Source organism: Perca fluviatilis, chromosome 15 (assembly GCF_010015445.1).
Source record: "Perca fluviatilis chromosome 15, GENO_Pfluv_1.0, whole genome shotgun sequence".
NCBI classification, from domain to species: domain Eukaryota; kingdom Metazoa; phylum Chordata; class Actinopteri; order Perciformes; family Percidae; genus Perca; species Perca fluviatilis.
Genome location: NC_053126.1, coordinates 5,532,659 through 5,545,336, shown reverse-complemented (window position 1 = coordinate 5,545,336; position 12,678 = coordinate 5,532,659). Strand labels below are relative to the sequence as shown.

General features: G+C 44.5%; 1 protein-coding gene across 3 annotated transcripts; it reads left to right on the top strand.

The window, feature by feature from the left end:
* Positions 1 to 4,135: 4,135 nt before the first annotated feature.
* cbx7a (chromobox homolog 7a) lies at positions 4,136 to 11,481 on the top strand. 3 transcript variants are annotated; one of them, XM_039825215.1, is made up of 6 exons: positions 4,136 to 4,263; positions 5,562 to 5,605; positions 5,829 to 5,894; positions 6,054 to 6,120; positions 7,112 to 7,409; positions 7,516 to 11,481. In XM_039825215.1, exons 1-6 carry the CDS (start codon positions 4,195 to 4,197, stop codon positions 8,079 to 8,081), a joined length of 1,110 nt encoding a protein of 369 aa, XP_039681149.1. In that variant the 5' UTR covers positions 4,136 to 4,194; the 3' UTR covers positions 8,082 to 11,481. The 3 variants fall into 3 exon arrangements, with proteins under 3 accessions (XP_039681149.1, XP_039681148.1, XP_039681150.1); XM_039825214.1 differs by having other exon boundaries at positions 7,112 to 7,427; XM_039825216.1 differs by lacking the exons at positions 4,136 to 4,263; positions 6,054 to 6,120 and having other exon boundaries at positions 7,112 to 7,427.
* Positions 11,482 to 12,678: the final 1,197 nt, after the last annotated feature.

Genomic DNA, 12,678 nt, shown 5'->3' with positions numbered 1-12,678 from the left:
ATCATCATCAACATCATTCAGCTTTTTCGGTGGTCGCCGTAGAAACAGTTGCCATGACACCCAGTGCCCGTAAGTGATGCAAGTGTTCCAGGTGCAGAGAGACTGTGGACCGTGTTGAGGGACTGTGTGTGTGTGTGTGTGTGTGTAGTTACAGAGTTTTACTGTAAACTGATCCACATCACATCATCAATGACAGATAATAGGAAATTGGCTCTGGGCCTTTTTCCACTGTAGTCACTTTACCTTTGTGAGCTGTCCCCACCTCAGGGCTGGACGGGTAGGCCACACGTTCAGGTATGAAATTAGATATGTGTGTGTTACAGTGTCAGAGAGAGTGTGTGTGTGTGTGTGTGTGTGTGTGTGTGTGTGTGTGTGTGTGTGTGTGTGTGTGTGTGTGCGTGGGTGCGGTCGCAGTGTCCCGGTGAGAGAGAGTGTGTGTGTGTGTGTGTGTGTGTGTGTGTGTGTGTGTGTTTGCCAGAGTGTGAGAGAGCGTGTGTGTGTGTATGTGTGTGCCACAGTGTGAGAGAGTGTGTGTATGTGTCACAGTGTCAGAGAGAGAGTGTGTGTGCGTGTGTGTGTGTGTGCCACAGTGTCAGAGAGAGAATGTGTGTGTGTGCCACAGTATGAGAGAGAGTGTGTTTGCATGTGTGTGTGTGTGTGCGCTTGTGTGTGTGTTTCACAGTGTCAGAGACAGAGAAAGTGTGTGTGTGTGTGTCACAGTGTCAGAGAGAGAGAGAGTGTGTGTGTGTGTGTGTGTGTGTCACAGTGTCAGAGAGAGAGAGTGTGGTGTGTGTGTGTGTGCCACAGTGTCAGAGAGTGTGTGTGTGTGTGTGCCACAGTGTGAGAGAGTGTGTGTGTGTGTGTGTGTGTGTGTCTGTGTGTGTGCGTGTGTGTGTGCGGTTGTGTGTGCGCATATGTGTGCGTGTGTGTTTCACAGTGTCAGAGAGTGTGTGTGCGTGTGTGCGTGTGTGTGTGTTGTGCGCACATATGCGTGTGCGTGTGTGTGTGTTTCACAGTGTCAGAGACAGAGAGTGTGTGTGCGCGCTTGTGTGTGTGTGTGTGTGTGTGTGTGTGTGTGTGTGTGTGTGTGTGAGATCAGTAGATTTTTAAGAATCAGTCCTCTCTAATGATAATAAATGTCGGCTGCAACATATCAGCGGTCATTATCATCACTGAGATTTGTATCTGTGTTGTACTCAAACTTATTTCCAGCTCTCCTCTCTGCAGAGATGTTGCTTAGCATTCAGGATGTGAAATAGATTAGAGGATTTTCTTCAGTGTTTAGCCCTTTAGTTCCATATTTGGATCAAACACGGCTGGAGGGGTGAACATCTCCACCAGAGAGTGTAGCAAGGTTTTCATTTCCATTGCAGATTCTGATCTTTCCTGCCTTTACCAGGCCTACTGTTTTTATTACATAAAAATACATGAGCTCACACTCTGTTGCATGCTCAGGCTGGAGTTCAGTTATTTAACTTCACAACTGCCTGCCTCCTGAACGTCTCTATTGTTTGATTGTTTGCCCTTGATTTTGTATTTTTTTCATTATTATCATTACGTTGTCGTTTGATTTTTATATTGTTACATCCATTTTAACTGTGTATTTTACTTAATGTTGCACTGCACAGCACCTTGTAACCATGGTTTTGAAAGATGCTTTATAAATAAAGTTTACTTACTTATTTAATTGCAACCTCTTTTGACTGTATTTCATCTGTGAAAGAGAAGAATGTCTTTACATCAATCATGGTATCAAAATTGGATTGACATATTGTTCTATTTGTTAATGTCCTAAAGGAATACTTTGACATTTGGGTAAAACAAGCGTATTTCCTTTCTGGGGATTTAAGATTACAGTCAGCAGCTACTTATCTTAGCTTAGCATACAGACTGGAAACAGCTAGCTTTGACCACAGGTAACAAAGTCTACCTACCAGCTAATTGTTGTTTAATCCGTACAAAAAGTGTAAAGATAAAAAAAAATTGCTGTTTATTTCTTGGTAACTTTCTTAAAGGTGCAATATGTAATACTGACAGATAGTGTTTAAAATTGTTACTGCAGTACAAATTCAAAATACTGGAGAGAGTCATCTCCCCCGCCCCCTCCTCCCCAGACTCAGAGTTCACGGAGGTTGCCAGGCTGAGACCGCAGCATCCACAACGATGTTGCTAGACGCTTGTCTCACATAGCCAGACATTACTGCACAGCACAGCGGAGTAGCTAACGTTAGATGCTGGCTATGTTGACAGTCATAAAAGCCTGTGTTTACGCGGAGCTCCGTACCCAACTGACAGACGCACTTTCTCGGCTTAGAATTACAGTAGGAACCGCTAAAAACACAACAACCTCGTCGTCCTCTCCACCCGAGGGACAGACAAACTTCCTTAGCTTAGAATTAGCTACGGTAGGAATCGCTAAAAATAACATTACCTTGCCGTCCTCTCCACCCGACGGACAGACTTTATTGGCTTACAGGCTACACGCTGTAAACAGCCGTAGCCCGCTTGCCTGGTCCTCCGGTAACGTTAGCAATACTGTTAGCGGGGTTAGCATGGCGGTTTTAGCCAGGACCGATCGGAGTCACTTTACTGGCTGTGTCTCAGTTGTTTTTGCGAGTAACCAACTTGGGTACTCTAGCTAGTGGCTGTGATAAATTACCCTGAAGCTAATGCTTACCGGTTCAGGAGGAAATAAGCCAACTCTGCGTCCTTTTGGGATCTAAGCTGTCTCCATCTTTCAAATACATCTCCAATATTTACCCGGGGGTTGTTACGTCTCTGGTCACGCAACTGTTAGAAACATGCTGTTTTTTTTAGGTCGGGTAGAATATACCTACGTTGATCCTGTTAGTTTAGCGTTACAGCTGTAGCGCGCTGAGTTTATGTTTTTACAGGTATATCTGGCAACCTGGCCTGGCTGTCAAACTGGGCCGTTAAAACAACCCACAGGCCAGATCACAAACAGAAATTCCGTCACAGAATGGACATTTCAAAAGGAGAAAATACTGACATTAGCATTGTTGTCAGAAAAGTTAGTATTTCAACTCTGCATGTTTCCTTAATATCTGATGACGCATTGGGGTCATTTTTGGATTTATTACAGTAAATATATTACATATTGGACCTTTAAGTATGCACTAGTTGCGTGGCAACTGCCCCCAGCCAAGAAATAGACTGGCACATAACTCAATATAACATGTTAATTAGTGAGCTTGTGACATTTTGTAATATTTAGAAAGAGCCAGGCTAGCCGTTTCCAGTTTTTACGCTAAACTAAACTAACACTGCTGGCTCCAGCTGACCATACAGATGCGAGAATGGTATTGAGCTTCTTATCTAACTCTCTGCATTATTTGGAGTTTAGTAGATTAGTTTATTTCCCAAAATATTATTTTAAAGTTGCAAGAATATGTAAAAGTTTTACAAGGAATGAAATTTAAAAAAAAGTCACGTCACTTTGGATCTTACTAAAAAGTCTGTTTTATAAAGTTTAGCCGTGAAATAAAGAAACAAATTCCAAGAGTAAACTGAGTGGAAGTTCCTTTGCATCTTAAATGGATTAATGGACATTTTTAATGAAGAAAGGTTATTGCAACCACTCATGTGTTTCTTCTGGTTTTTTTTTATAAAAACTTTAATAATTTTGAACAAGTTTTCAATATACGAAATCACATACAAAATAGGGTTCAAGTTTAAAATATAGAAAAACACATAGGTCTACAAAATACACAAATAATTAAAGTTCAGAGAGTTCAGAGATCCCCCTAATTAAAAAGCTTCACATAACCTTGTCGTTTTGACCCTCCATACTTCTGTCCCTCTTCTGCACTCTGCTCCAATTTTGCTTGCGCGGCCACGGGCACGCACACTGGGGGCTCGGCCCTACGCAATGGAAAGGCGGCGCGCTCGACTTAAAGCAGCGCGTTGTCCTGTTCTGTGTTGATGTGTCGCAGATTTGGCAAAAGTGAGGGAGGCAGGCAGCTGGAGTTTGGAGTGAGAGGGAAAGGCAGAGACTCAGCGCTCAAAGCAAGTGTCCACACCGGGAGAGATCGGCTGCGGTCGCACTTTAAGGGATATCCCGCCCCACACACCCCCTGTCCTCTGTAGAGTAACTATTTTTATTTCAGCACTTGGACAATAACAACAGAGAGACAGTTTACGACTTGTTTGGAGCTTGTGGAGCAGCGCGCGGAGATGGAGCTGTCATCAATAGGAGACCAAGTGTTTGCTGTTGAGTCAATAACAAAAAAGAGAGTGAGAAAGGTAAGAGGGACGACAAGAAATTACACTTCATATAACTTGCATAACTTATTTTGATGTGTATTTTTTTATCCTAATGAACAGCATGTTCCGTGTACTACCCGATGTCCTCATGCATAACAAAACTAGGCTTACGTTACCCAATTTCCCTTATAACGCTACGCACAAGAAATGTTCAGACTGATCTGTTCTTAGAATTACCTGCGCCAAAGTTTAACATTGTTTCACAGCCCGAGTCGCATCCTGTAACAATACCCCGTGCAGCCGCTGAGATGCTGCAGCATGAACGTGTTTTGAGGGAGCCTACGCAGCTGTAGTACAAAGGTGGGAAAGGGGGTGTGTGTAGCTAGGCTATTCTGAAAACGGGTGTACGGCCAGTGTGCGGGGAGCTGCGCAGTTGATTTGAGTTTGGCCAGCCAGCGGCTGAGCGCCGGTGTGAAACTGCTGCGTAATGTCAGTCACTGAATGCTGCGTAATGGGTAGCCATTGATTCTACGGAGGATGAGACGTGGACTCGTAACAGAAATGAGCGGCACACTGTCGTTTTTTTGACGCAGCACGTGCACACACAGTGTATTCTGTTATGTATAATAAATAAAAAGTGCAGTGCGTAATCATCTTCATTCAGGCTAGGCTAATAACTTGTTGTTGAAATAGTGAAACAAATGTATCATACTACCAGTGTCCTCATAAATAAACAGTATTCCTCCACAGGGGCTATCGGAGTATCCGGGGAGTGATACGGTTATTTTTCTCTGTAATGGTTGCGATCCTTCTAGAAGGCTAGCTGGTTGAACGTTGCGCAACATCACGTTGTTTACGCGTTCCCATGGCCCCACCTATCAGAGCCACCGGTGTAATGGTCAAGAGGGAGCCCGTGCATTGTCGAAACCAGCCGTGCGCGGTCACGTCACCGCGATGCGAGAGAAAAAGCTGCTGTTTGGAGGCCGCCCAGCCCCGCTGTCATTGACGTCATTCCTCCGAAAAAACATTTGAAGGGGAGAAAAATGTCCATGACCCTCCTTCCTTCCCTCTCTCTCTCTCTCTCTCTCTCTCTCTCTCTCTCTCTCTCTCTCTCTCTCTCTCTCTCTCTCTCTCTCTCTCTCTCTCTCTCTCTCTTCCCCTCCTCACTCCAAACTTTAAAGGGACAGTCATCCTTTTTCTCTCGCACTCAAAACACAGCAGCTTGTTTCTCCCATCACACTGGACCAGATTTAAAATACAAGTTGTGTAAAATGTGTCCGACACTGCTGCTTATCCTCTGTAAGTGTAACACCCCCACCCCTTCTGTCTCTCCTCAGGGTAATGTGGAGTACCTACTGAAATGGCAAGGATGGTCACCAAAGTGAGTAAGCCTTGAGTCATCATCCAGTGAGCTCATGCTTTCAATACAAACTCAGTAACCTTTTCAAAATATGCTTCTTGATACCTGCGCACCATCCTGTGAAGACACATAGATAGATAGATAGATAGATAGATAGATAGATAGATAGATAGATAGATAGAATAGATAGATAGATAGATAGATAGATAGATGTATTTACTTATTTGAATGTGTGTGTTGGCAGGTACAGTACTTGGGAACCAGAGGAAAATATTTTGGACCCGCGTCTGGTCCTGGCCTACGAAGAGAAGTGAGTAATCTTGAAGAGCTTATTGTTTTATGCTTGCAAAGCACTTTTTTGTGTTTTCTTTTTTTTCTCTCGCTCACAATCTCTTTGTCACTTTGTCTCTGTCCTCTCTCTGTCCCCTGTTTCTACCTCTCTCTTTCTCTCTCTCTCTCTCCCTCCCAGTCAGGAGAAGATCAGAGCTCTGGCCTATCGCAGGAAAGGTCTCAGACCCAGGAGGCTCGTCCTGCGGGTAGCGACACTTACCTTTCTTCTTGTCTCACAAGCCTTTGTTATAACCTTCTCCACTAATGCTGACTGCTCAGTGAGGACTCGGTTTCTTTTTTTCACAGACAGTTTTCACATTAACCCAGGAGATGATTGTTGGTAACACAACATCTCAGAATAAACCGTCAGATAGGTGCTCTTTAAGTTGATCAGTTTTGAGTACCTTTAGGGATGGAGATATCTTCTTCTTTTAGTTCCTAGTATGGGTCGAGCTCATTTCCCATAATGCAACTATCACATCTTTTATTTGACCCTACCTGCCTGGTAATACCCACCTTCTTTTAAACTCCACATCTCCAGTTTGTAATGCAGGCTTTCTGTTAAAAATGTTCATCGTCCCCCGGTGCAACAGTGTGGTTCACTGATGTGTTTTCAACCACGCTAGATATTTAGTTAGATATTTATTTATACTCTGATTTATGACTCACTTCCTGCAAAACTAATGACCATCAGCTGCCCTCAGCATGTTTAATGCATATTAGCAAATGTTAGCATGCTAACAGGCTAAACTAAAATGGTTAATCTGGTTAATGTTTCTTGCTAAATATCAGCATGTTAGAATGATCACCGTGAGCATGTTGGCGTGCTGGCGTTAGCATTTAGCTCAAAGGCAGTTGTAAGTACAGTCACACTGAGCTGCTAGCATGGGTGGAGACTTTTTGGACAACAGTGGAGCTCTATGGCACAGCGGACTAGGCTATAATCAGGCTTTTGATACACAGTCAATACCCAGTGGGATCAATAATTGTTGTTTTTTGTAATTTTTATGGGATTTGTTTACTACATTTTCCGTAAATGTCCTTTTTGTCACAAAGTTGTCCAGCAAAGACATTTTGTTTGGCCAACAGAAAGTACCCAGATGACAGAATTGTACCTGGGAACCTAATGTCGCTGTTGTCTCAAAATGAATACAGTAATGATTCATGTGTTAACCCGTCACCTTTGCACCGCCCCAGAATATCTTTGCCATGGACCTCCGCAGTGCCAACAAGGCCTTGGAGAAGCCCCCCCCTCGATTGCGTCTCTCCCTCACGCGCTCCATGAGCACAGATGTGGACCAGGGCGAGCAGAGCAGCCTGTACCGTGGCCTAGCCAGGAGGAAGAGCAAGCAGAGGGTGTCCAAACGGGGGCCAGCGGGACCCTCAAACAAAACCACCTTCCCACTGGAGAAGATGGAGGAGCCCATTGAAGAGGACTGGGGCGTCACCAGCGAAGAAGAGAAGCATGAGTCTGAAAGCATTACCGAAGAGAGAAGTAAAGACAGTTTATATGGTTCGTTTGTCAAGTTACAATGCCATGAGATTGGTCATGACCTTTGACCTTTTAAAAATGAACAAAATGTCTATTTTTCTTTCCTTAGGTCAGTCAGAGTGCGGCTCCCCACCCTTGCTTGAGCGACAGGACTTAGAGATGGACGTAGAGGAGAAGGTGGACGCCGACCTGACAGCGGTAGGCACAGAAACGTGGATTGACAGACCGGGCGGAGGGACATCTGAAACGAGACAGAACCAAACGTTTGCGTGCGACCAATCAAAAGACAGTGTCTCGGTGCCTGAGGCCATACCAGAAGATGTGGTTTCTGTGAGCGACAGGTCCGAGTGGGACTTAGGTGAGGAGAGCGTGGAGTCAGAAGGATTAGAGATTAGATTAGAGAGCAGTGTTTGTCAGAGCAGCAGCACGACCTCGGTGATAGTCAGCGTTCAGGGGAGCAGCAAGACGGCATGTGAGTGCTCCCCTACTGAGGCGAGGAAGGAGGAAGGGAGTGACGACAGTTCGAGTTTTACCACGACGGCGCCGGGCGCTCAGACTGCGCCCGTTGCAGCAGAACTACCCGGGAACGTGATTTCTACAGACGTGACTATCAACTCTCTGACGGTGACTATTAAAGAAGCTGTTGTGGCTGAAGGCTTCTTTAAGGGCTATTGAATAATGAGAAAGAGATGACGAGAGATCAGAATAACCATAATCAGACTAGCCACTCATTTTATACATGTAAATATATGTGTATATTGGGTGATTTCATCCATTTTAATCCGCTTATCCGGGGCTGGGTCGCGGGGCAGCATGCTGTAAGCAAGGTATTCCCTCAGACATCCCTCTGCCCAGCAACGTTTTCCAGCTCTTTCTGGGTAACCCCGTGGCGTTCCCAGGCAAAATGAGATATCTAATTTCTGCAGCGTGTTCTGGGTCTACCCCGGGGCCTTTTATCAGTTGGACGGGACTGGAAAACCTCTAATGGTGTGCTCACACCCAAATTCAAAACAAACTTTTCAAGTAGCGTGATTGCGATTGTGATCAACAAAGTCAATGCAAAGACGCAAATAGGTAGTCGCGAAAATCAAACAGGGTTCAGATACTCGTGCATAGCATAGCCCTGATCGTTCCAAAATCCATTCAGAAAACAGACCTGACAAAGCATAAATTCGGACTTTTTGGCATCGTGATCGATGGTAGTTATTTTTGGCGTACTTTTATCCCAATTATTGCAATTAACCACAGCTAAATCTGTACCTCAAGTAGCACTGGAAGCGGCGGTCATCCAGATGCACTTCCTGTGTGCCTCCGGATGATGTTATGAACCCAGACGCGATTTGGTTTTTCTGACGTATATCTGGGACTTCCACAATGGGTACAAAGCAGCAGAAGTGGTTATTTGGCCATGGTTGATGAGGGAAAGGAATGTTGTTGGTGCCAATAAACGCAAATAAACACAAATGCTCCCAATAAGATTGCAGTCAAACCCGTGCGATCAACGCAAGGTGAAAGTTCCCTTCGCGGTTGGTGTAAACAGAACATAACGGGAGGCCCCCAGGAGGCATCCTGATCAGATGACCCAACCAACTCAACTCGACCATTTAGAAGCAGCAGCTGCTCTACTCCAAGTTACCTCCGGATGTCTGGGCTCCTCACCCTACCATAGAAGCTGAGCCCAGCCACCCTACGGAGGAAACTCATTTCGGCTGCTTGTATCTGGGATGTCATTTTTTCCGTCACTACCCAAAGCTCATGACCAGGGCCACAGGGAGTTCCCGCAGATTTTAAACAAATGAAAAAAATAAATAAAATAAAACTCTGAATGTTAACACATCTCCACCCCAAGCAGAAAGACAGTCCGCTAAACTCCGCAGATTTTCATTCTGGATCAACGATAAAAACTGTAAAAAAAAAAACATCCGCAGATTCCGTTTGGGTCTGCTCATCATGACCATAGGTGAGGGTCCAAACGTAGATGGACTGGTAACGCTCGCATCGCTGCTGACGCCGCATCAAACCCGCCTGTCCATCTTTCACTCCATTTTACCTTCACTCGTGAACAAGAGATACTTGAACTTCTTCGCTTGGGGCAGTAACTCACTCCCAACCCAAAGGGAGCAATCCATCGTTTTCCGGCAGAGCACCACGGCCTCAGACATTTACTGACTCTCATCCCAACCGCTTCACGCTCCCCTGCATAACGCCCCAGTGCATGCTGGAGGTCACGGTCTAATGAAGCCAACAGAATCACATCATCTGCAAAGGATAAGTCTTCCCCCCCAATTCTTCAAACTCTGCCTCCTCCACAGAGGATGTGTTAGTCGGGTTCAGGAGTTCCTCAAAGTGCTCTTTTCACTGCTCGACAATATCTCCAGTTCGGGTCCGCACTTCTCCTCCCCTGCTGAACACCGCCTTAGCCAAGCCCTGCTTTTCCTTCCTGAGTTGTTTAAAGGTTTGCTAGAACTTCCTTAAGGACAAGCAAAAGTCTTTCTCCATAGCCTTCCCGAACTTCTCCCCCACCCTGGTCTTAGCCCGTCTGGCCAACCGGCTGCTTCAGGAGACCCCTGGGCCAACCGAGCCGAAAGGCCTCCTTCTTTAGCTCAAAGGGTCATTAGGTTGCTGCCACGAACAGGCACTGACGAACTTCTGACCACAACTCCCTAGTATCCGCCGCCACAATGGAGGTTTTGGAACATGGCCCACTCAAATTCCCCTGTCCTCAACCTCCCCGGGATGCACAGAAAAATTCTTCCGGTGGCTGGAGTTGAAGACCTGGCATACAGGAGCCTTAGCCAGACATTCTCAGTTCATCCTCACTACACGTTTGGCCCAGACCCCAGCCCCCTGGTTCCAGAACCAGTGCAGATATATCTAGCCGATATCGCTCCACCTCCTGCACCAGCTCCGGTTCCTTCCCCCGCCAGAGAGGCGACGTTCCACGTCCCTATAGAGCCAGTCTGCGATGCCAGCGGTCAGAACGCCAAGGTTACCACCTTTGCCTGCCGCTCGGCTCACAATGCAGCCAACCCCAATGCCTATCCCTGCGAGTGGTTGGCCCACAGGGTGGCAGCTCCACGTTGTTCTGTCAAGATGTGCCTGACCGAGCCCCACAGGTCAAGACTCTATAGGTAATTCCACGTGTTTACAAAGCTACACTCGTTTCCTACTGAGTTCAAGAAGACATTGTTGCCTTTGAGTAATTAATGAGTGGTCATTTTATCATTGTGGCTCATGTATTAGGAGTGATAGGAAGCCCGAGGCCCCAAAAAAAATGTCCTCAAATCATCCATTGCAATCCAGAGGACTAAATGGATCTCCATGGCAGCTTTCCTTCCTGGGGTCACTGGGTTCTCTGAGAGGTGGCGACAGATGCTGAGACAACAAACGAAACAAACCACATTACTACTTCCATGCAGCTACTTTTTCCAGTCATCCTCCAGCCAGACACACTCAAATCTGTTCTTGGGGCCTGTTTCAGTCGCTCCTTTTTCTTGATAATAATGTTTTGTAAAGATATTGTTCTTTTTTCAGTATTTGCACAGTATTTAGTTACTGCATGCCCTGTCAGTGTGTGCCACACATGCACAAAGCCCTGTCCTGTGGTTTGTTAAGGTCTATTTCTGTCACACACACAAAAAAAATAAAACAAAGCAAGAATTAATGCCTGCCGCTTAGATTCTAAGTTCTGCATTTCAAGGAGGCTGGATACACAAAAAGAAGTACACAGTTGTGTTTGTTGTCTGTCTTACTGTCCTTTTACTTTTCAAGTATGAAATGCTACCTGGTTCTATTTTTGTATTACCAATTGTTAGTCTTCTCTTTTCACTAGCCTTTGTGCATTTCAAAAGAGGAGATATCAGTTTACATCACTGCTGTTCTGCCGTGTACAAATGGAAGCAAAATGTACGTTAGGTCCGGCTGTAGTGAGCTATTATTTATTGCATGTCACGTATATAAGCTAAACTAACTTATGTCACTTATGTGTCTTTCTCTGACAAAGATAAACTGTCAAACATGTCTTCTCTCTAAAAATGGATTTTTATTTTGCATTTCCAATAAATATGTACTAAAATAACTGTCTCCTGGAGCATATTTATCATGAGGTGGTACTGCAAGTATCTCTTATGTACATTAAATATCAGATATCAGGTTGAGGATGCCTCACATTGAGGGGGAAAAAACAGCACAACTTCAAAAAGACATGTCTTGTGTAGTTATTTTACTTTAGACAAAGTGTATTGGAGTACTGAAAGCATGAAGGCAGTCCTGATATACAAATGCAGACGCAATAAGATAGCTTCTTGTGCAACCCAGTTGGACTTGTTTTAAAGATTTGTTTTGCGGTAAACGGAGCCCCAAATCCCAAAGTTACCTCTTGAAACACACGGTAGCCCAGTTTTATTAATTCATTTGTTTTAATTAAGGGTAAAGTTGAGCACCTGAGTATCTTTAAAGTCTAATTTTACTCTAGTGAGTTTTTATTGAAGCACCCGAGTGGGGAAAATGTGCAAATGTCAACTTTCTGTACGCATCAGAAACTTGCTGCTCACGTGAGCTCCGTTTCTCTGCCTTTTTAAACCCTAACGATCTAAAATATTAAATCTAAACTAATTTTTACTCTGAAAGATGCAACTCTGGACTTTTCTTTTTTTTTTAAACCCAGCTATTTCACTTAAACTCTGGTAAAATATACAGTAACAATACAATAATGCTGAATGTTATGCATCCACTATTACTGCCTTGATAGTGAACAATCGTGCGGCCATGTGCCACCTCTAGAGGGCGTGTTGCTCTCAGAAAAGACAAATTACTGTAAGTGACGCCATCAAGTGCAAGTTAATAGTCTCTGAATCATAGGCTCAGTATGCCTGAAGTGCAGCAATAGAAGTGGGAGGGGGGCACACACAGTACACACTAAGAAGAAACATGCTACTTAAAGTTGACCTACTGTGAATTTGGAATTGAGGTTGAGCTGCAAAAGAGAAAAACAGATTATAATGTGAAATCACAACATCAGTGAGCATCATGTCAGTGCTGGCATTGACTTTTTCCTGCTCACCAGCTGTGATCACAATCACAGGGGTCTAAATCCAAAGACCATATACTCTATATAGTGGGGGCTTTTGGTTTTCAAACTTAACTTTAGGGTTACTAATCAAATTTTCTTACAGAATAAATACAATGTATTTGCAGATCCACAAAAAAAAAAAAATAAACAGGTTAACGTTACTAAAAAGTGAATTACTTTGTTCTCTTCTTTTTTTTTTTT